General features: G+C 42.1%; 1 protein-coding gene and 1 long non-coding RNA gene across 3 annotated transcripts in view; one reads left to right on the forward strand and one right to left on the reverse strand.

The window, feature by feature from the left end:
• CACNA2D3 (calcium voltage-gated channel auxiliary subunit alpha2delta 3) overlaps positions 1-23,251 on the reverse strand; it is an 890,062-nt gene that overhangs the window by 157,522 nt on the left and 709,289 nt on the right. For both annotated transcript variants that reach the window (XR_014021224.1, XM_081287674.1), the window contains exons 25-26: positions 17,511-17,632; positions 14,890-14,970 (exon numbers count right to left, since the gene is read on the reverse strand). Coding sequence is in view for 1 of the 2 variants with exons in the window: in XM_081287674.1 (XP_081143800.1) it covers positions 14,890-14,970; positions 17,511-17,632 (203 nt within the window). In the remaining variant the exon portion in view is untranslated. The remainder of the gene's footprint in view (positions 1-14,889; positions 14,971-17,510; positions 17,633-23,251) is intronic.
• Positions 13,121-22,168, forward strand: LOC308645483. The gene is made up of 4 exons (XR_014021225.1): positions 13,121-13,617; positions 17,619-17,708; positions 20,395-20,578; positions 22,061-22,168. It is a non-coding gene; the product is annotated as an uncharacterized lncRNA (long non-coding RNA).

Genomic DNA, 23,251 nt, shown 5'->3' on the forward strand with positions numbered 1-23,251 from the left:
GTTATTTCTGAGAAAGCCACATAAAATATAATTTTTCATCACATTTAGTAGAACAGCATGACTATAGACAGGTTATTTTTTGCTTTGCCAGAGATCAAAAATTCATAAACAGATATTATAGCTGTCGGCAGTGATGCATAGAGGGAAAGGGTGGGGGGGGGAGGCAGGCTGCCAGAGAGACTCTGGAGCAAAAGATCTAACATCAAATCTGTATCTGAAAAGCTTTTATAATGAAGGCCAATTGCCCTGACCCTGCAGGAAGAATCTCGTGCTTCTGTTCATAAAATGCCAGTGGGACTGAAGGTCTTATTTTTCCTTACCAAAAAAAAAAAAAAAAAAAAAAAAGTCAGACCAAAAAATGATTCATACGTGGGTTTGTTCCTGAAGCTTGATGAAACCTCAAACCTCATTGCTTAAATCAACCAAGTACCCATGAAAAACAGACACCTTTGTTCTAGACCTTAAATATCCAAAGAAGTAGCTAAATCAATTTCCAAAATAATCTGTCTGCAGCACACATTCATATAATTATACAACAGCTGCTAGAAACCTATAACTTTCTATTGTAGGTCAGGAAATTACTGTTTCCAGTTTGGTAAAACCCATCCGTGTGTTCGATGCTAAATGTTATTGACTGAAGTCTACCAGAAACTCATATTCCAAACCCACCTGGCATTGCTGGTCTGTTTTCCCTTTTGATGGAAATGCTTTTTTTTTTATGTGCAAATTGCCATGAGGCTTCAAAGAAATCCTTTTCCCATTCAGAGAAGATGACCTATACATAAACTATCACCCTCTTTTTGCATCCTTGACCGGACTGGGCACACCTACTTTCACTCTAATGATATTGAGTATACATTTAGATGGATAAGATGTCCAGCCCACAAAACTCAAATCAAGAAGACCCAAGGGGGTGGGGGGAAATCAAAGGATTTAGAAGCAAAGAAAAGCATTGAAGAACACTGAGTCCAGGCCTGGAAAATTTCAAAATAGCAGCCACCAGACTCTCTCTCTCTCTCCATTACAGGCATTGCTAATAGATCATGGCAAACTTATCTGCTGAGCCTCGATAAGGCCTCAGAATCCTTTAAAATCTGTTTTCCAGGTACCCACAACCAATCAGCTGGGGTTGACATGAGAGATTAAACCTATTTGCTACCCTGATACAGTCCAGTGCCCTTATTTTACAGATAGGAAATAGAAGCAGGAAAAAGGAAAGGAACTTTTCAAAAGTCACACACATAAATTAATTGTATGCCTGATAAACTCAGTTGCAGAAGCATGGGGTTAGCATGAATGATACAACCTGCCTTAGCCAGCTTTTCTGCTGCTACAACAAAAAAATGCAACTATAAAAATTGTAAAGGAAGAAAAGTTTATTTGAGGGCTCATGGTCTCAGAGGTCTCAGTCCATAGACAGCCAGCTCCATTCCTCTGGGCTCGAGGTGAGGCAGGACATCAAGGCAGAGAGTGTGGTGGAGGGGAGAGGCTCACATGGTGATCGGAAAGCAGAGAGAGACAGAGAGACTCCATTTTTTATATATATAAAAAAATATATATATATATATCCCAAAGCCATGCCCCCAAAGATCCATCTCCTCCAGCCACACTCCACCTGCCTCCAGTTACCACTCAGTTAATCCCACTGGCATTTAATTCACTCATTGGGTTCAGGCTCTCATAACCCAATCATTTCTCCTCCATACCCTCCTGCATTGTCTCACACATGAGCTTCTGGGGGACACCTCACATCCAAACCCTAACACAACCTGATGCCCACCATCCTTCATTCATTCCATGGAGAACTGCAATATCTAGACTATGACATTATTATGCTAATTATTAGGATAATGACAATTACAGCATAACCTTCAACCTTTATCGAGCACCCAATTTTGTGCCAGGTGTTTTCTGCATAGTAATTGATTTTCTGTTGGCCTGATGTTGGCCAAGACTTGTGGGTATTTTACTGCCATGTTACAGGAGAAAGGACATGGTCAGAAAGCTCGGGTCATTTACCTAAAGTCACACCACCAGTAAATGGTAGAGTAGGAATCTGTATTCTGGTCTTCCCAGGTCCAAAACCTGGACACTTTTCAGGATGTCCAAAGAACTCAGAGTGAGGATCCTTTCCTGGTACTGCCAACGCTTACTGCAAAACATGGCAGAGAAAAGGAATCTGGCCATCAACCAGTATGTCACCGCTATTAACTCTGGTCCCACCATTAACAGGAGGACAGCTGAAGGAGTCAAGGCAAAATGGAAAACGAAGGCCTTTCACCACCTGTGACTTGGATGGGCTGGAAGAAACACTCTTAGAAGGGAAGGGAAGAGACCCAAACTCTCTTGTGTTATTTGAGAAAAATGACAAAATTAGACTTTAGATGAAGATGCTAGCCAATAAGTAGGAGTTTTCATTGTAACACTCATTAATACACAGAAAAGGGAAAAACATAGAGCCCTAGAAATTAGGAAGACTGCTCATTGACTTGCAAGTCTCCAGGAGGTATATCAAAGCAGTGCTATGACCTTGAGCCAGATGAGTGTCCTTCCTTATGTTGTTAGTCCACTGAGACAATGGGCTGAAAACTCAGAGGGAAACCATCCCCTTCTATACGTAGGGTATTTGAGAACAATTGTCTTCAATACCTCCCATTGAGACCTTGCTGGTTTCAACCATGAGAGATTAAGCCTCTCAGTAATGTAGCATTTAGTGTGAAAAAAAAGAAGGAAAGATATTAAAATAAAAATAATCCAGAGGCTATAGTTTTAAACTACTATATTAATTCCGTGTTGCTTTTAATATAATGAAATGCCTTAGACAGGCAACTTTACAAAGAAAATAGTTTCACTAGACTCACAATTTTAGAGGCTGGAAGTCCAAATACCATGGCACAGGCTTTAGTGAGGGCCTCCCTCTGGCTGCACCACCTCACAGTGAATGGAAATGTTGGGAGGAGGTGTATGAGCAAGACAGGAAGCCACAGAGCCTGGGTGGGGATGGGGAGCAGGCTCAGGCTTTGGGAATAATCCTCTTTTGAAAATAACCAGGTCCCAGGTACCTTTCAACAGATGAATGAATAAAGAAAATGTGGTATATGTACACAATGGAATATTATTCAACCATAAAGAAGAATGAAATTGTGGCATTTGCTGGTAGATGGATAGAGTTGGAAACTATTATGCTAAGTGAAATAAACCAGTCTCCAAATAAATTATATTAGAATAAGTTATACTCTGTATATGTATGTCAAAATATACTCTCATGTATATGTAAAAAGAACAAATTAAAAAAAAATGGGTCCTATGAGAAGTGCCTTAATCTCTTCTGAAGGCACAATTCAAGTGACCTAAAACCCTCCCAGTAGGGTTCCCTGTAAAAGGTCCCACCCACCTCCCAGCAGCACCACCCTGGGGACCAAGTTTCCCACACATGAACTCTGGGGACACACAATAGCCATTTCATAGCACCTGCTGTCGCTTCCAAGAAATGAAAACGACAGACTATTTTGATTCATCTGAGTCATCAGACAACACAGCAACAGGAGGTAGCGACCCCAAACCCATCCTGTAGTAATGCAGTGATGGAAGCCATCTGATCATAGGACACTTGATTAGTGGCTGTACATATCAACTAACCCGCCACCTTAATCCCTCCAAGAGATCCTGCAGAGGAAGCCATCTACCCTGCTCCTGGGCAAATCCCCTATATTTTAAGAATGATTAAACTGAAGAGAAAACTTGGCATCCCCTACAAGAGTGTTAAAAAAAAAAAAAAGAAGGCAGACCTGCTCTCAAGATGCAGAGGAAACATGAAAGTAAATTCACTGAACATGTCCTAAAACAATTTTTAAAGTTTCTGGTGGAATTTCACGTGCCGTATGTTTGGTGTTCGTATGTGTATATTTTAACATACATTTCACTGGCAAAATCATGTCACATGGCCAAGTTCAGAGCCACCGAGGAGGCATACAGGTCTGGTAGGATGGCACTGTGGGTGGCATGGCCATTGGTGAGGACATGCAATCCCTTATAGGGACTAAAAGAGTGAATAATTGCAAATAATAAAAAGTAACGAGCTGGGCACAGTGGTGCAACCTGGAATCCAAGCGGCTCAGGAGGTTGAGACAGGAGGATACGTAAAGACTCAGAGACCCCTGTAAATTCCTTTTGAGGAAAACTCAAGACATTCATTGACCGAGGAATGGCTTAAAATGCAGGAGAGAAGGCAAAGAGCAGAAGAATGTGGCAATGGCATAAAGATACCAGTGATCAGCCATAGAATCGGCTAAAGTCAGAGTTAAGTCTCAATGGTTTGGTTAACATGGTTACAAAACCATGCAGTTGGCCATTTAACAAATTTCTAAACACTTGCTGTAATATTTTCTAAATATCAAAGATAAAAGAGTGAAAAATGAAGCACACACCCCACGAAACGGAACATCTAGCGGAGGGAGAAGACAGAGGAATAAAAAGTATATCAGAGGGACTGGGGATGTGGCTCAAGCGGTAACATGCTCGCCTGGCATTTCGGGGCACTGGGTTCTATCCTCAGCAGCACATAAAAATAAAATAAAGATGTTGTGTCCACTGAAAACTAAAAAATACATATTTTTTACAAAATTTACAAAAATACAAAATTTTCTCTCTCTCTCTTAAAAAAAAAAGTATATGAGATGGTACAAAAGCAGTAGTGAAAGAAGTGCTGGGGATATGGTGGAGGAAGAATTCCTATTTTGTATTTGGTGATAGGAAAGGCTTCCCTGAGAAAACATTTGAACAGAGACCTGGAGGAAATGGTGGATCCAGTGGTGAAGATGCTGGCAGGAAAGTGACCCAAAGAAAAGACATAGCAGATGCAAAGGCCCTGAGGTGCCAGCAGGTGTGGTGTGTTTAAAGAACAACCAGGAAGCAATTGCTGTGGCTGAGTGGGCAAAGAGGGAAGTGGAAGGAGATGAGATTAGAGAGTGTCTAGGAGTCATCATCTGGGATCCTACAGGTTGTAAGAGGTAGCTTTTAAGATGACTTGCAATGATTCCCTTGTTTAATTGCCTCTGCTTGGTGGCAGAGTGGATCTGGTGAATTGCTTCTAACAAAATATAGCAAAACTGATAGAACATATTACTTCCAAGGTTAAGGTACAAAAAGCTGTGGCTTTTTTATCTTGCCCACCCTGTCTTGCTCATTCCGATGGAAGTCAACTAGCACACTGCGAACTGTCCTGTGGAGAAACCCATCTGACAAGATCCCAAGAGGAATCTCTGGCCAGTATCCAGGGAGGAATGGAGATCTTCCACCCAACAACACAGGGATCTGAACCCTGCTGGTAATCTGCATGCCTTTGAATGCACTTCCTTTGTCTGCTGAGCCTTTGGCCCCACCTCCACCAAAGACTTAGAAGATGACCTGGGCCAAACCTTGACTGTGGCCTTTGTGAGCCTGTGCACCCAGCTAAGGTACACCCACACTCCCTGGCTCCTACAAGCTGTGGGATAGTGAAAGCTTATAGCCTTGCACCATTTGGCTGTTGGCATAACTTGTTATGCATCAGCAGATAACATATGGTGTGAGAATTTTAGCTTTTAACTCTGAGAAAATTGGGAAGTCAGTGGAAAGATCTAATGGAGGAAAGACACACCATTACTGGTCTTTTTAATTAATTAATTAATTTATTTTTGGTACCAGGGATTGAACCCCAGGATGCTTAACCACTGAGCCACATCCTCAGTCCTTTTCCCTAGGAGATGAGTGAAATCACCGAAGGACCCCCAGGAAGGGTGGGCATCAAGATAGGCAAAGAACCAAGAACGCAATCACCATGGTCAAGCCTTGCTGGTGGACCAAGATAAAATGAACACGTGAAGTTCAGTACTGAATTCAGTAGGGTTGAAATTATTGCTGACCTTGATGAAAAATGTTTCACCGTGGATGAAACGGGATGGCCATAGGTTCCAGAGAGAATGAAAGAGGGGATGGGAGAGAAGCACATAGCATAAAATAATGATAAAGAACCTAAATAAAATAATGTAATCATAAAATAATTTTGTCTTAAAGACTTAACTAGATCAGTTGAAATCTGGAGGCTGACAGAAGAAGGCCAGAGAAGAAAATATACAAAATGATCATGCACTATATTTTCATTCCAAAATTTATTTTTATTTGGAACTGATTGCCCATTCGCCCCTGCCTGAGCTGGGTGAATCAATTGGCCTTGCAGTGGGAATGACATTCAGACATCAATCCTGACCCCATTCAGATCCTTTAACCCAGAATAGATCCCAGGAGCTCTTGGTGATGCAATGGGAGTTAAAAGCCTTTGATCAGCACTGTCCTGGTCCCACTATAACCTGGCCAAAGTATTTGCATGGGCAACTGTGTCCAGGAACTCAGAGTCAAAGCACTGACGCTCCTACCACAAACTCCACTCCCATATGTCCCCTCTTCCCAGGGAGGTGAAATTAACATCCGCCATTAATCCTCTGCACACCCTTTACTTAACATGACTCATATGTATTTCCATCTCAACTGAGATCAAAATCCCAACGAGGTCACTAGGAGATTTATTTGGATAAAGGCAGTTAAATAAATCCCCAAATCTCTTATGAGCCATGTTGGAAAAATAAAATCCCATAAACTGTTTTCCACCAGAGCATGTGAGGGCATTTCCAACATTGTACCAAGCATTATGCTGATTACACTGTTCAGAGGTTTATAAACTAGAGGGAAGATTAAGTAAATCGCTGTCTTGACTGACAATGAGAACGTGTATTTTTAGAAAGCTTAGGATCTTTGGGGTTTCTGTGTAACCACACATATGAAAATGTTAGGCACAATTGATGCACAAGTTGTGATACATGAAACTCTCTTCCACATCCATTTGCATAACCTCTGATTTAAATTTGTATTTTAGTTTTATAAGAACAAATCAGGTAAGTGAGCAAATCCATGGTATTTTTTTCTGTTTTAAATACACAGAGTGACATATTTTCATCTAAATCTTTCTGTAAAGGGCCAGGTAGTAAATATTTTTGCACTGTAGTCTATACGGTTTCGATTCAGTTACTTAGTTTGCCATTTTAACAGGAAGGCAGAACTATTAGTTGGATAATATGGGTATCACTGCATTCCAAGGCAGCAGAGATCCAACAAGGTACTTATTTCTAGAATATATAAAGAACTCTCACAAATCAACAATAAGACAGATAACTTAATTTAAATATGGCAAAGGATCTGGACAGATATTTCTCTAGAGATCTTATACAAATGCAAATGAGTGCATAATAAGATGCACTGCACAGTAAGTCATCAGGGAAATACAAATCATCTCATATCCACAAACATGCTAAAATTAAAAAGGCAGATAATAATAAATTTTGGCAAGGGTGTGGAAGAATTGGAATCTCCATACATTGCAGGTGGATTGTAAAATGGCACAGCCATGTTGGACAACAGTTTTGCAAAGTCTTCAAAGTATCAAATGCAAAGATACTATAAGAAACTACAATTCCACTACTAGGGATCTATCCCCTCAAAATGAAAACATGTTCACACAACAACTAGTACATGAATGTTCATGTCAACATTATTAATAATAGTTCAAAGTAGGAACAACCCAAATGCCTATCATTTGGTTAAACAAAGTGTATATCTATACAACGGAATTTTATTTGGCAATAGAAAAAAAAAGTAGACATCCATGTTACATGGCTGATCCTTGAAAATATTATATTAAGTGAAAGAAGTTGGTAATGAAGGGCCACACAGTATATGATTCAAATAATTTATCTGATAATATTAAATCTGGACAAATCCATTGAGAAAGTAGATTTGTGGTCCTGGGGCGGGGTGAGGTCTCAAGAACGGGAAGGGAGAATGTATATCATGGGTTCTTTTGGGAAAGTTGAAATAGTTCTAAAATTAGATTGTGGTGATGGTTGTCCAACTCTAACACACTATACTAGAAGCCAGTGAACTATATGCTTTAAATTGTTGAATTTTATTGGATATGAAATACATCTTAATAAAACTATGGGGAAAAAAAAGATGGCAGGCTAGATTTGGTCCTGTGGACTGTAGTTTTCTAAACTCTGTTCTCAGGCATTGGTACATGAAAATGTAGTGTGTAGTTTTAGTATGAGCCAGGTGCAGTGGCTCATGCCTGTAATCCCAGCAGCTAGGGAGGCTGACACAGGAGGATCTCGAGTTCAAAGCCAGCCTCAGCAACTTAGTGAGGCCCTAAGCAACTCAGCAAGATCCTGTCTAAAATAAAATACAAAACAGGGCTGGGGATGTGGCTCAGTGGTTAAGTGCCCTTTGGTTCGATCCCTGGTTTAAAAAGAAAAATATTAATATGAAACATGTCAGGATGCTATAATGATACTGCTACATATAAGGTTTCATAGAAAATGAAGAATTGGGAAAATCACTGGCCCATGAGTGGTGATGAGTGTGATCTATAGTAATTATTAACAATTGCTTACCAGCTAGGGATTATTGAACCGCTTGACCGCAAGAATTTACTGAGCACCATATATACCAGCCCCATCCTTTGGAGTTGATGAGTATTCTTCTCAACAGTAATCAGTGGGATCCCCCAAACAGACTGAATTTGGGTGTCAGAGATGCTCCCATACTGGTTAATACCATTCCTTTTCTGAGGTGATGAAATTAATTTCCATCTTCAAAACACTAGACTGTTAGAAATCCAACTTTAGTACCAGACTTCCTTGATTTACAAATGTGAAAGCTAAGGTCTAGGTGGGGTCAGGAGAGGGACAGGCCCTGTGCTCACTTTAAATACTTAGTTCACATTGACTTTCATGTCCAAATCCCACAATGACCTCAAAAAAGGTGGCTCGACTTGTTCAGAGACTGCAAGCCATGTGGTAGGGAGAACCTGTAACCCTGAAATTCCACTACAGATTTTGGACTGGAGGATGTGTGGTGGCTTCTGATGAGGTTTAATAAAGGGATGGTGACTCTTGGGAATGAGTGGCCCTGGAGAGCTAGCATAGAGGATCCAGTTTCTCAAAACTCTGGGCTATTTTTATTCCTGGAGCAGTAATCCTCCACATTCCCTGGTCACTGGCTACTGTGACTTGTATAGCAGCTGTGTTAATGGCCAGTTCTAACCCTTGATTTCTGTTACAGATATTAAATACAGCCTCATGGGTAACTACATCACGAATCCATTTTCAAAACATTTCCTGTTGTCAGTTCTTTTGGTTTAGATCTGCTCTGGTCCCAACATCATACTCTTTTATCCATTAAAAAAAAAAAAAAAAAAAAAGTCAAACACAAAAAGCTTCCTCTCACAGCTGATCATTTAAGGCAAAGACTTGATTTGGATTCCCCACTTTCCCTTGTGTCATCTATCTATGGCCCATCAACTCTGCTTTTAGATCCTGGTAAATGTCCCCCCAACCCAAGAGACTCACAGTTAGGTCTCAGAGTACTCATCTGGTACATGAACACATACGTGAGGAATCCCATTCCAGATTCATTCAAAGTTTTAGAAAAGCTAGTTCCCTCTTCCTGGAATGATCTTCCCCCAGATATGCACGAGATGGATGCATCTCATCACTTCCGTTTCAACTCATTCCACTCCATTAGGGAGGCCTTCCCCATACACCACCCAACTTGGAAAGGTGTTGCCCTGCCACAAACCCATGCACACGTGTAGGGACTGAGTGTCCATCTTTCCTATCTCCCTGGCTAACCACACTTCATCTCTTCATCTTGCTCTGTGTTCTAGGGAGCATTAACCACTACTGAAATTCCTTCCTTCCTCCCATTCACGCCAAACTTGGAGTTGTCTGGATCTCTAGAACAAATGAATGCTCCCTATTGGCAGCAGGTTGGCCATGCTCAGGGTTCTCAGAGGTGCAGCATCAGCTGAATGGAAGGATTCTTCCTTGGGCAGTTGTCACTCCAGCCTCTGGGCTTTGGACAGCAGCAGCACCGTCATCTTGACATCAACCAACAACCCCCTTAACCTACTCCATAGGGCCTTCTGGGGTACTTGTTCATTGCTGTATGCTCAGCGCTAGGTACATACTATCTATAAAATATATATTCATATAATGGTTAATGATGATGCAAAGTTGTTTTTGCAATTAGCCTAAAAGTGGAAACAATGAATTGGAAAATGCCAAGAATTAAAATTTGCCTGTGAGTTTAACCCAGGGTCTCTCAATCTTGCAACTGCTGACATCTTGAACTAGATAATTCTTTGTCATGGGGGCTGTTCTATGTCCTGCAGAATATGTGGCACCGTCCTGATCTCTACCCACTAGATGCCAGTAGCAGCCCTACTAACCAGTGGTGACAATCAAAAATGTTTCCAGATATTGCCAAATATCTCCAAAGGGCAAAACTGCCTCTGGTTGGAAACCACTCATTTAGTTCATAAGCAGTAATTTTTGTAAAGATAAAATAGTTCCTTGACTCAGATTTAACAAACTAGATGTTTATCCATGCAGACTTGACACATAATTCCTGACACATGTATACCAAATATGTGTGATCTGACCAAAGGAATGTCATCAAGCTGAATGCCTGCCTGTAACACTTTGTCAACATTAGCCACTGAACTCAAAGGCAGGGCCCACGTTAAACACCTCACTTAGTTGAAATAGCACGTACCTGACAATGTACAGTCAATGATGTTAATTAATCACTTTCCTAATTAGCTGGTTAAAATGAAATCTCCTTCATTACACTGCCTGAAATTATGCAAACAAGAGCACATAACTCACTTTTTCAAATTCCCCTCCCCCCAATGGATCCAATATGAATCTGTGTGCTTTGCAAAAAAGCAAGTAGACAGATCAGGAACCCCTACACCAAAATTTCACAAAAAGTCATAATGATTTAAAATCGTGAATTTTTGGCATGTCAATCACACTTCTGTAAGGCTGTTGGAAAAAGAGCTGTTTCTATAAGAAACTAATGCTCTCATGTCCATAATCGTTTTTCCACCCTGAGGATGATCAAATTAGCTATTCCAAGGATAACATTAGATGTTCTGAACTCAGAAATGACTTTTAATGACAGAGATAATGCCTGGTTCAACACAGTTGCCATTGGAATGTAATATTAAAAATTATTTTATTCCTTGAAATACCCCCCATATTATTATGTTATGGGCTGAAGTTAAGCTGCTGAGCACATCTCAGAGTTTTAGTCAAGTACAGTATTTCTATGGCTGGGTCAGTGAATTTTGTGAGCTTCTGTCCCTGTATATAGCAAGTCACAAGGAAGCCAATCCACCCTGAATCAGTCATTTAAATGATATTTCTTTCATACTCACCATGCATTAGCCCTTGTACTTGGCACTGGGTATTAAAGGATAATGGAGAGAGTTCTTGACCGTGGAGTGTTTACAATTATTTAAAAATCAAATTGGAACATCATTAGTGGCCATTTTAGATTCTGATATGTTAAAATGTTCATTTTAAAGCCAATGCCACTAATATGTATTATTTTAAAAATTCAGAAGACTGAACTTTTTTTTTAACATAAGTTGAGATAAGGTATTTTTTGTGAATAAGACAGAATCTAGAAGGTGAGTCGGTTTCCATGAGTTCCATTCGATTTGTAAAAACCTTATTGAAGGTCAATTCACCAGAGTCCACACATAGAACTGACTACGCTGTGAGGGGCAGAAGGTAAAATGAACAAGATCCTTGACCTTAAGGACCTTCCAGACAGTCATTCAACTCTTTAATTCACTGGTGCTTTAGAAACACAGCTTTAAAGATAGCTATGTTAGAGATCTGTGTGGGGAAGGAAAGGATATCAGTTTCTGATCCTGGTTATTTATTCATTTTTCCAGGTACTTCCTAGAGTACCTGGGAAAAGCGAGAGCTCGTGGACTATTTGCTGAATGAGTGAATGAATCCAACTTGAAGATAAAAGTGGGTTGCCCCTAAATCCTAGCATTTTTGTATTTCTTTCTATACAGGTGTTTCCTTGTTTTTCTCTTCTATTATCTCTGAGTTGACACAGGCAAGGAAGCTAATAATCTCACCCCTATTTAAGTGGACCTGGAGATACTCCAAACCACACATAAGCAGAAAACCTATATGGGCTTTACAGATCAAGGTTTGCATTTTCAATAATAATAGGGGAAAAAAAAAGGATCAGGAGCCTCATACACATAGAAGGTTCCAGGGATCTGGAGAGGTTGGGTAGCGAAAGTCTGCCACTTCTTCCTTGGCAGTGGAAGCAAAAATAAATTTAAGCAAAAATAAATCTTGCTGAGTTAAATGATCTTGTCTCCCCCTTTCCTCAATGGAAAAGAAGTTGAGAAAATGCTGGTGGCCACTAAGAGCTGGCAGGGTGACACCCTAAGATGGATGGAACCTGTTTATGCACTGTGGCTGACCACCTTTGACTGGCCAAAGGTGTCATTGACAGATTAGCATCTAAGTGTTTTTTTTTTTTTAAAGGAAAACAAGAAAAAGAAGAGAATAAAAATGACAGCAATAGTAATGATAATAACAACAACAACAACTACCCCAAATAGATGCACACAGTCAATGAATATGAGAACCCCCAGATTAGACCAAGGAGTGAAACAGGCCTCTCAAGGGAATCCTTGAGAATGATTTGCAAAGCTGTACACCTTTTCTTTCAGACAGGTTTCCCTTTAACACAAGGATTTCATTGCGACCCCAAATTACTGCCCGTCAGCTGTGTCCCATCTGCTGTCTGAGGAACAAGCCCACTCACACACTCATCTTCATCTGCCAAAACAAGGCTTCTCCCCCCAATTAAAATGGCCTTTTGAATTTCAGAGCCGTAAACAATGTCTACTTAGTTTGAGGAAAAGACACCGAGGAATGTAACCCAACCTAATCACACCATGACATGGGGGTTGGGTCAGTCAATGACACCTGGGGGACATGCTGAGGAGACTGCTCTGCTCTGGGAGACAGGTCCTCTTTCAGTCACTGCGTCCATGGGGCTGCATCCATGGCAGCCTTCAAGATCAAAGCCAAGAAATTCTGTTTTATCTCATGTCTACCAGATGCAGTTGGAAGAAGAAGGGTTCAATCTCGAGACAGCTGCTTGATGACTTTGTCTCTTGGTCTTTCTCCGTAATTATCTTCTGAAGTTGGGGGCCAGTAGTGGACACAGTCTTAGAAGCAACAAATAGGAGGAGCCTGTCTTACACACTCAACGTGAGCCAAACCATCATGTCTCATGATGTGCCTGAGGTCTGTGGCCAGCTACGTAACTTACTAATAGACCAGCAAGTCATTTGGACAACACACATTCTGCTCTAGGCTGGACACCCAGTGCTCTGGCCGACTCCATGTTTCGCTGGTGCTCAGCCAAATAGACATTTATGAAGTAGAAGGCATTTGGCAACATTTGAGCATAGTTTGTAAACTTGTACAAAGGTCCTTGAGGTAAACACAGTAACTTTGGGGTATACCCAGAGCATCCTTCATGATGACTGAATGAAACACCCATGGAAAGTGTTTTAAAGAGAAATTCTTTATCCGATAGACAGCTTTGGCCTGATCTGTCCTTGACAGCTGTTGCATGTGGCCCTGGCTCCTGGGAGATAACACGCCTCCGGAATTAGCTGGCTGGAACAGCCTGGAGGTAAGCAAGCCTGACCTCCTTTAAGCAAAAATAAATCTTGCTGAGTTAAATGATCCTGTCTCCCGCTTTCCTCAAGGAACGGGGGAGACACTAAGTGACCAAATTTGAAGACAGCAACTGTGAGTCCTTAGAGCCCGTATTGCCTGGCTGATTAATTATAGGTCTGACTAGTTTAAGATAAGCTGCAGGTCAGACACATAAGACTGTCTTCTTTGTCATATCCAATACCCCAAGAATCACTAGAGTGACTATCCCCAGATCTTTCAGTCCCTACTGACACAGTTATGATTCACAGGCTGAGTCAGAAATAAAAGTGGAGGGAAAGACAGGATTTCCCAGCCAAAGAACAACCACTTCAAACGGGTCCGCTCCATCTGCTACATTTGCATTCCTTTCCACAAATTATCACAGTGTGCAATGATGTTGACGTTCAAAGTCACCCTAAAGTACAACTTAATGAGGGAGGCCGCCCAAAAACAAATGACTCCCTTTGGTAAACCTAGCCAGTATCAGGATAGAGCTTGAGTATATCACCCATCCATCAACCAATGGATCCAATAATTATATATCAGAAATAGACTATATGCCAGACATGCTCTCAGACCCTGCTTTTGTCAACAGCCATCCTCAAGGGAGGACTTGTGGCAGTTTCCAAGCCTTTCAGCCACTAATGAAGCCCCCAGCCAGCCATAGTCATCTACTCACACTTGTGAGGGATGAGAGAAATGGGGAAAGCTGGAGATGGGGCTTTTTTGGACAATTCAAGACTCACTGTTGTAAAATGCTTTGGCTTTCCCCTGGACCCAAACCCAGCACCTGCAGATACATCTAACTCTAATTCCCCAGGGGGATTAGGGCGATGAAAATCCCAGTGTCTCTGGAGAAGGGCACATTTCAGCTGGTGTTTTCCTAAAACAGACCTATAATTTTCTTGTGTGCCCATTGTTATCCTAATGATATAAAAATCAGAGGTGTGGAATTTACTTTAAATGAGCCTGCTACCTGCTGTCAAGACTTTCTCCATGACACATACCAAAGATGTCTTCCTGGCTCAGAGTTTAATAGAAACCCTTGAGAAAGCTTTCTGTTTTTGCATCAAACACCACCTGCTATTAGTCTTAATTTGGAGGAAATGAAACCAAGCTGAGGAATAAGTAATTTTCCATTTTTTTTCTCCTTTGGAAACCTACTTTTTGGAAAAAAAAATGCCACACAGAAGCAGTTGACCAGTCAGGTGAATGGATGCCATAGTCACCGAAATCCATTGTTTACCTGCCACCACAGGGGATTTCCGCTCATCCAGGAGCTGGATGGAGGTACTTGCTGTCACTACGTTGCTTTTGTTGACGGTCCCTGTACAAAGAAAAACCACCAGGAGAAAAATGGAGATAGTTAGAGTGTGCACATTCAGAGAATAATCATATTGGCCCATAGCCACCAATTCTGCAAATGATTCTGGGGCTCTGTTCCCAGAATCCAGAGTCCTCTGGGCTGTGGACACTCTGCCTGTTCTGTCAGGCCATTTGTGCTGTAATCAATATACTGAGCCCTGAGCACCTGCACTGGTGAATGGCCAGCTCTTCACATCAAAATCAATGGCCACCATGGAGGGACCACATGTTTAAGTCATCTGTGGTTACTAATTGCAATGTTTACTTGTGTCCGTGGTCATATTTATACCACCTCTCTGAACAGAGCCATGCAGAGCTACATGAACCCGAATTTTGGAATTATTTTACAATAAGTTGGCAACTGTAGCTCTGATTCATTAGATAAATCTTAACTGATCTAGAAGATTCTAATTTTAATCTTGGTGTTTCTGAGCAGAACCATTCTAAACAGAGAGAGAATAGGAATGATTTATATACTCCAAACCCTTTATTAGTGCCGTAACAACACGGCATTAGTATTAGGAGGTTTTCTATTCCTAAGGGTGGTTCCAATACTAATGAATTCAAAGATGTGGAGCACCCATAGTTAATAACTGTTAGTCTAGCGCCCCCCTCAGGAAAGGTGCTCAATGTGTGTGCATTGAATGGAATCCAGTTGAATCCAGAAGCTGGGAAGGCAAACCTGAACTTGAATACACTCATGACCAAAGCAATTATAAGTTTTCTTCCTGACCCAGCCCAAGCAGTGATAAAAAAAAAAAAATCAAAACAACAACAACAAAACCAGCTTCTTTTCAGTATTCAACACACCGAAGAAATGAGGAGAAAGACAGTACTTGGCCATAATGACTTGTGCTTGGTCATTATTTTAAAGATTTCCCTTGTATCTACAGAAGCCACGGACACATTAAATTTCTTTTCAGTAGATGATTTATGTTAAAAGTTCAGAGAAAACTGTAGTTTACAAAGACCAATGCCACAACAGTTTTAATTAATCCATTTTTTTTTGTTTGTTCATTTGGGTACCAGGGATTGAACCAAGTGGCACTCAACTACTGAGCCACATCCCCAGCCCTATTTTGTATTTTATTTAGAGTCAGGGTCTCGCTGAGTTGTGTAAGGTGTGGCTAAATTGCCGAGGCTGGCTTTGAACTTGCAATCCTCCTGCCTCAGCCTCCTGAGCCTCTGGGATTAAAGGTGTGTGCCATTGTTCCAGGCTCAGTTTGTTTATCTCACACATGATTCTTTTAGGACAAACAGTGAATTACAAAGCAAACTGGCACTAGGGTCTATCACAGTCAATTCTATGTGTCCAGAAACCAGTGAACAACCCCACAGCCCCTCCCTGTACAGTGTCAAGCAAAAGGCACTCTGTCACAGAATGCACTCCATGGTCAGAACAGCAAGCTCAGTTCTACTTTTTTCTTTTTTGGGACTGTGAAAAAGGAAGTCTCCTGAGAGAGAAAATGATGTCATTGTTGCTGGGTGTGTAGCAAGATGAGAAACTTCACTGTATCTTAGTTCATTCAGAACTTCAGACACTTGAAAATTTACATATGGGGAAGCATGCATAGGAGCATCTGTCCACAGAGGACTTAAGCCAAAGGGCACAGATTCAAAGAATCTCAGACAGGAAAGGAACCCAACAGATGAAGTAGCCTGGAGTCTCACCCAGAGAGAGAATCCCAGGAAGGAGAGTTTCCCTTAGGGTGGAGTTAGGAATGCTTGGAAAGGATTAACATAAAAGGGCCTGATGTAAAACATAACTATCAACTGAACTTTCCAGAGCAATGCAAGTGTAGAACTAAGTCTCATTCATCTCCGAAACTTCTAGAACACCCATATAGAGCCTTACCCAATGAACATCAAAAGACAATGGATGCAGGAAATAACTTAAAAGCATTTCAGCATGTCTTGTTTCTAAAACAGCTTTCCATTGTTTCTGGGGGGAAGTGACTTTCTGCCCCCCATAATCTCCTAACATGTCAGGACTGGTAAAAACCATCAGCCACAGGCCTCTCGGTGGTCACTGCAGGCCTAAGTCGGGAAAGTAGAGGCTATACAATGTCTTGGTTCTTGCTTTTGCAGATCAGTTTAGATCAGTTCAATTCTGAGAGGGAACAGTGAACCTTTGAAGTGATATGACTCATTGAAGGTTCCAGAGAAGTTTGCCTGAACTTTTTTAAAAATGGGGCCACAGTGACATTAAAAACAAATCAAGAAAGAAATCTTCACTCAAGTTCCACAGAGTGCAAAATACCAGGCCTACTTCCTGATATGTCCTTTGGACACTGAATAAGTAAAGCCTTCATTTTATTTGGGGCTATTTCTCTTATGGAGCAGGTCACTGGTTCGGGGCTGGCTCCGTCATCTGCTTGGGCTCTGCAGGTTGAAGTTGGCTCCTCTCAGCATTTAAGCAGCTAGCTCCCCTACACCTTCTGCCCAATACTCTGGCCAGCAGGAACAGACAGAGCCCCGTCTCCCTCCAACAGGGACACCCACCTGTGCTGAATGGGATAGAGTAGACGAAACTCCCTGGAATCTGCTCAGCAGCTCTTCGGTACCAGAGAGGGAAATGGTCTGCGTTAAAAATGTTCTCTTTGTCTCCAGCTTTCAGGAAGTCCCTGAAGAGGAATAAGAAGAACAACACCCTCTCAGCTAGGTCCAGAAGAACATGGTGTATCCACCGACCTTTATCAGGTAAAACCAGGATTAGCCTTTAGAATCCTCACTTGTCATCTTGAGTTCAAAGGGGTCCCGAGTCAACACTGTGCACCCCACATCACTCAAAAATATCTTGTAGGGCTGGATGCAGTGGTGCATGTCTGTAATCCCAGAGGCTCAGGAGGGCTGGGGCAGGAGGATTGCAAGTTCAAAGCCAACCTCAGCAACTTAGCAAGGCCCTATGCAACTCAGTGAGACGCTGTCTCTTTCTTAATAAAATATTTTTTAAAAGGGCTGGGGATGTGGCTCAGTGGTTAAGCACCTCTGAGTTCAATCCCCAGTACTAAAAAAAAAAAAAAAAAAAAAAAAAAAATTCTTGCAGTGCTCAGATAGTCATATCAAAAGAGGGTGAAATAATTTTTCCTAGTATATCCATCGAACTAATCAGACAAGTGTAAAGGAGGTAAGTCACCCTTCTTAGGAAAAGTGGGGAGTAAACATGGGCCCATATCAGGACTCTGCATCCTCCTTCCCTCACCTGGTCTTCAGACAGACCAGGGACTGCCCACCTCATTCTGGATCCCTCCCCTCCTGGCCTTCCTGCCTCCTGTCCACAGTCTACACTTTAACCAGAGATCCCCCTGCGTTTTCCTCTCCACTGAGGCCCTAAGCAACTCAGTGAGCAGCTCAGTGAGACCCTGTCTCTAAATAAAACATACAAAAGGAGCTGGGGTATGGCTCAGTAATTTAGACTCCTGGGTACCAAACAAACAAACAAATAAACTATTCTTTTAACAATTTTGAAATATATAACACAATACAAAGTGCTCATCCACATACCACCCACCTCATGAATCCACAGCAAGTACAAGCTCTCATCCCACCCCAGGTCCCCACAGCCTCCCTCACTGTCACACAGCCTCCTTTTCCTAAGCCTTATCCACACAATGGTCATGTCTCTTCCCCAAGCCTCTCAAGATCTCTGGGGACAGCAGCTTTGTTCATATTTGTGTGTCCCTCCACGGAGCCTTAAACACACAGAAGTCTTTCCTTATCTGTAGTTTTGCTTTTTATGGTTTCAGAATCTGGTAGTCAACCACAGCCCCAAAGCACTGAATGAAAAATTGCAGGAAAAAAAATTTATGTTTGAAATTGTGTGCTGTTCTGAGTATGGTGATGAAATCTCTTGCAGCATCCCGCCATCCCTCTTAGGATGTGAATCATCCTTTGTCAGCTATCTATGTTACCTGCCCGTTAGGCGCTTAGTAGTCACTCAGTTATCAGCTCCACTGGGATGGTGCTGCAGTGCTTGTGTCCAAGTGACCCTTGCACAGCAGCCTAATGCTTTGTCCCCATGCCTATGCATTCCCTTCACTTCATCTCACCACCAAGGCATTGTGTCATCTCACAGCACCACAAAAGAATGGCGTGTGTGGTACAATAAGGTATTTTGAGAGAGAAAGCACATTCATGTAATTTCTATTATAATGTGTTGCTATGATTGTTCTGTTTACTATTATTGTTAATCTCCTACTGTGTGTGTTTCATTAATTAAACTTTATCACACGGATGTATGCATAGAAAAAAGTAGTGTATAGGGCTTGGTATTCTCCACGGTTTCAGGCATCCACTGAGGGTCTGGGACTTATCCCCACAGGACCAGGGGGACTGACATACTGAAGTCCCGATGAGTGCTTTCTGACGTGACTCACCTCCAGAGAGCCATATTTACTTCCCAGCAGCCTTATCTTGGTTGATAGGGCACAACTCAAGGGGAGGAAATGACTGCCTGGTTATTCCAGCCTGTGCAGGGAACTTTCAGAAAAGGAGACCAATCAGGGAACAATATGTAGGTAGGAAAAAGGCCCGCAGTAGGACCAAAAATGGGATGACTTTCAACACAGCAGTTTTCAGCATGGAGTTGGATCATGTGGATCAAGGAGAGAAATTTTTAAACCAAGTTAAAATTAGTTGGTCTCATAAACTTGGCACCTAATTTAGAATAGCATTCTGTAGTTTTAGGGTGTTATCTGGACCTTGACCAAAGAAGTAGAACTACAGGAGGAAGCCTATGTCTTTGGAGTTCACCCTCAAAATTCTCATAGAGCTCTGAAGTCTGACACCTTGCAAGTTACATTAGATTGCCTAATTCTTTCCTAAGGGCAAAGACTTTATTCTTCTCCTTGGGGTAAGGCACTCAATATATGTTGAGTGATCACAGGATACATAAAACTTAAGATCCAGATAAGAGCTCCTCAAATATTCGAGACAATCTCCTATATCTCTTCTGTATAATAGTTTCTATTTTTTTTCCAAATCCCCTCAGCAGCCTGGCCACCTTCCTATGTAAATGGTCTTCTGTGTTAATAATGCCACAAAATTTTATGCTATTAGAGCTGGTGGTAGCAAACCAAAAATGGTATGATAGACCAGAGCTTCTCCCGTTCATTCACAGCCCTCCCTAGCAAGCTTCCTCTCCAGAGGAAACTGGAACCTTTTTTTAAATTTGGTAAAGGCGCTCTCCTTTTATTTAGAAGACCGATTTTGGAGTCCAGAGCAAGACTGAGAAGGTGCTTAGATCCCCCTGCTGTGCAGAATGCTGTATTTACAGACTTCCAGGCTCAGCGTAATAGATGAACCCCTCCAGGCACTGCTTCATTCAGTGGTAAAATCATCAGGTTTAACAAATATTGACATTTCATCCCTTTTATTTCTTCCTTAGACATGAGATTCTTCATGAACCTGACTTGGATGAATGGAGGGAGGAGCTTCAGTTGTCCATCCCACAGCAGGTCCAACAGCTGCCATCCACATCGGACTAAGGGCACAGCCACGGCTGAGCAGAAAGTGTGTTCACTCACCCCGGGCCTGTGTGATGGAGAAATGCACATCGCCACAGATGGCAGGTGCCCTTTTCATGCAGCAGTGGGGCCTTTTTCCAGAGCCATGGGAGATGGGATAAAAGCATGGTTAGAAGGTGTGATGGTGACAGTCAGCCTTTGGGGAGGCAAGCAGACAGGTCTGGAAAGCTGTACCCAGCTCAGCAAGCAGGAGCCCAGAGGTCTCAGCCATCTCTGGTGTTTCTTGGGAAATCTGGGAGGTGTTGGCCAACTCCCAGCAGTGATTCAAGAGGAAGCAGAGATCTGATTCTGCAGAATCCCACCATTATTCTTCAGAAGGAAATATCCTTCTAAGTAAAGGGAAATCCTCCTCCTGGATTCCAAGGGCGATTGTGGTGCTGTATTAAGGCAGGTCTAGTTCGAGGCAGAGCCCAGTGACTTTGGGTGAGTAACTGAGTCTCTGAGCCTTTGTTTATTCATTTACAGAATGGGAATGATAGTGACGCTCCACTTCCCAGGACACTGACAGTACAGCGTGAATGCCAAGAGTGAAAGGGCTAGGACCTGGAAATGAGCTCAGGGAATGTACGGAGTTCTTAAAGCCCAAGGGTTCCTTTTTTTCCTCTGTGGTTCAAGTGGCAAGTGTGAAGCAGTCCTCTGTTAAACTTCAGGCTGTGGAGGAGACTGATAACTACATCATGAAGGCGAACATCATGAGATGCTGTGTGCTTGGTGATGTGAGAGGTCTTGAAGGCACAGAGTATACTGTTAATGTTAGGGTTGATGGCCGGGTCACAGAGGCCACAAACATAATGAACCCACTTCCAAATGTAGGGGGCTGGGCCAGGAGTTGTGGTCTTAGTGCCCCAACTGGTAGTGGTGTAAGTTAATTCCAGGCTGGGAACTTTATAAGATCCAGACCTCTGTCCAGTATTTTAAGTACTTTCTTTCATGCCCTTGTCAAAAGCAGAAACAAAACTCAGAAATTCTAAAATCTTTCTAATTATGGTTTAGAGAATATATCCAAGTCACTGAATCTCAGTGAATACCATTGGATGAGGAGGGACAGGCAGGTAAAAGATCCTAAGACAATAGATGTCAAGGTGCCTCCATATGAAATGGTGATGAGTTTCTTGAAGACAGAAGAGTCATTCACCACCCAGACAATCGCCGAGCTCACATTCTGGGTCCCAGCCATGCCACAGAGAATAGACCTTACAGTTACTGTTCAAGCAGTTGTCCAGCCACAGTCTGTCTGCCCTCCCTCCCTCCCTCCCTCCCTTCCTTCCTTACTTTCTTCTTGCTTTTGGCACTGGGATTGAACCCAGGAGTGTTTTATCACTGAGCTACATGCCTAGCCCTTTTTATTTTTTATTTTGAGAAAGGGTTTCAGTTAATTGCTGAGGATGGTCTTGAACTTGCCATCCTCCTGTCTCAGCCCCCTGAGCTGCTGGGATTACAGGCGTGCAGCACTATGCTGGGGGTCCAGCCATAATTTTTTTAATAATCTTCACCATAATCATAGGAAATCATAACCTCACTTTTCAGAAAAAAAGCACAAGAAGCAAGATGGGTCAGATGCACATTCCACATTCCCAAGTGTGATCCTGTCATCTTTCAAATCTAGCAAAAGAGTGCAGCTATCAGACCTATAAGGTACCACGTTTTGTTTCTGCTATTGTTTTTTTTTTTTTTTTTTTTTTGGTAATGGGGATTAAACCAGTGCTTAACCACTGAGCCACATACCTAACCTTTTTTTATATTTTATTTAGAGACAGGGTCTTGCTGAGATGCTAAGTGCCTGGCTAAGTTGCTAAACTTGGATTTGAATTTATAATCCTCCTGCCTCAGCCTCCCAAGTCACTGGGATTACAGGCGTGTGCCACCATACCTGGCTGTTACTGTTTTTCTATTAGCTTGTTGTCATCTTGGTACTGGAAACAGTCTTGTGAGCATTAGATAATCTGGTCCTGTGTCTCCCTTTGCTCTCTGGATCCTAACAATATGATATGTGGCTCTCTCTGCCTTTTAATCGTTCTTAGAAACTGATCCTCTGGAAAAAGACTTGTGCAGGGGTCAAATAAGCTAAAGAGGCATTTAAAAAATCAAGTCACAATGATAGTGAACTTCATAAATGATAAACATCAGATACTGAGAGAGAAAATCCTTGGATTGGGAGTGTTCAAAGGTGGCTTTCCAAAACATTTAAAAATTGATCTGTCTGCTATTTTACCAGATTTAGTTCTATAAGTAAGATTCTCTGGTTGGTGTCAGGGTCTCATCTAACAGAGAGGTGCGTTCAGTGCTGTTGAACTGGGGCTGGAGGGGTAGGGAGCATCTCCTCCTTGGGCCCCTGATGGGTCAACCCTTCTCAAGGTCAGGGTGTGTGGGGTTTCTTGGCAACCTCTGAGCTCACACACTTATTTGCATAGATATTCCACCTTTCTGAATCTTAGGCTCCATTTGTCACTGGCATAATAATGCCTCTTCTATGGAGAAAAGAAAGTGGAAAAATTTATTAATGGGATCAAAATTGATGTCAGATTATCTACTGGCTCTGGTAGAACGCCCATTTGGTGAGTGAAGGGCCCTTGGCTCTCTGAAGACAAAGGGGCTGAATAGTGGACTCAGCCACTCTCAATCCACTGTCCCTGGGGATGTTCTTAGGAGTGCAAGGAGACATTGTCAACCCCAGTGCCTCTAGAAAGTCCACCACTGGCTGTGGAGCTCTGCAGACCC

Source organism: Spermophilus citellus, assembly GCF_964194105.1.
Source record: "Spermophilus citellus genome assembly, chromosome: 3".
Lineage (NCBI taxonomy): Eukaryota > Metazoa > Chordata > Mammalia > Rodentia > Sciuridae > Spermophilus > Spermophilus citellus.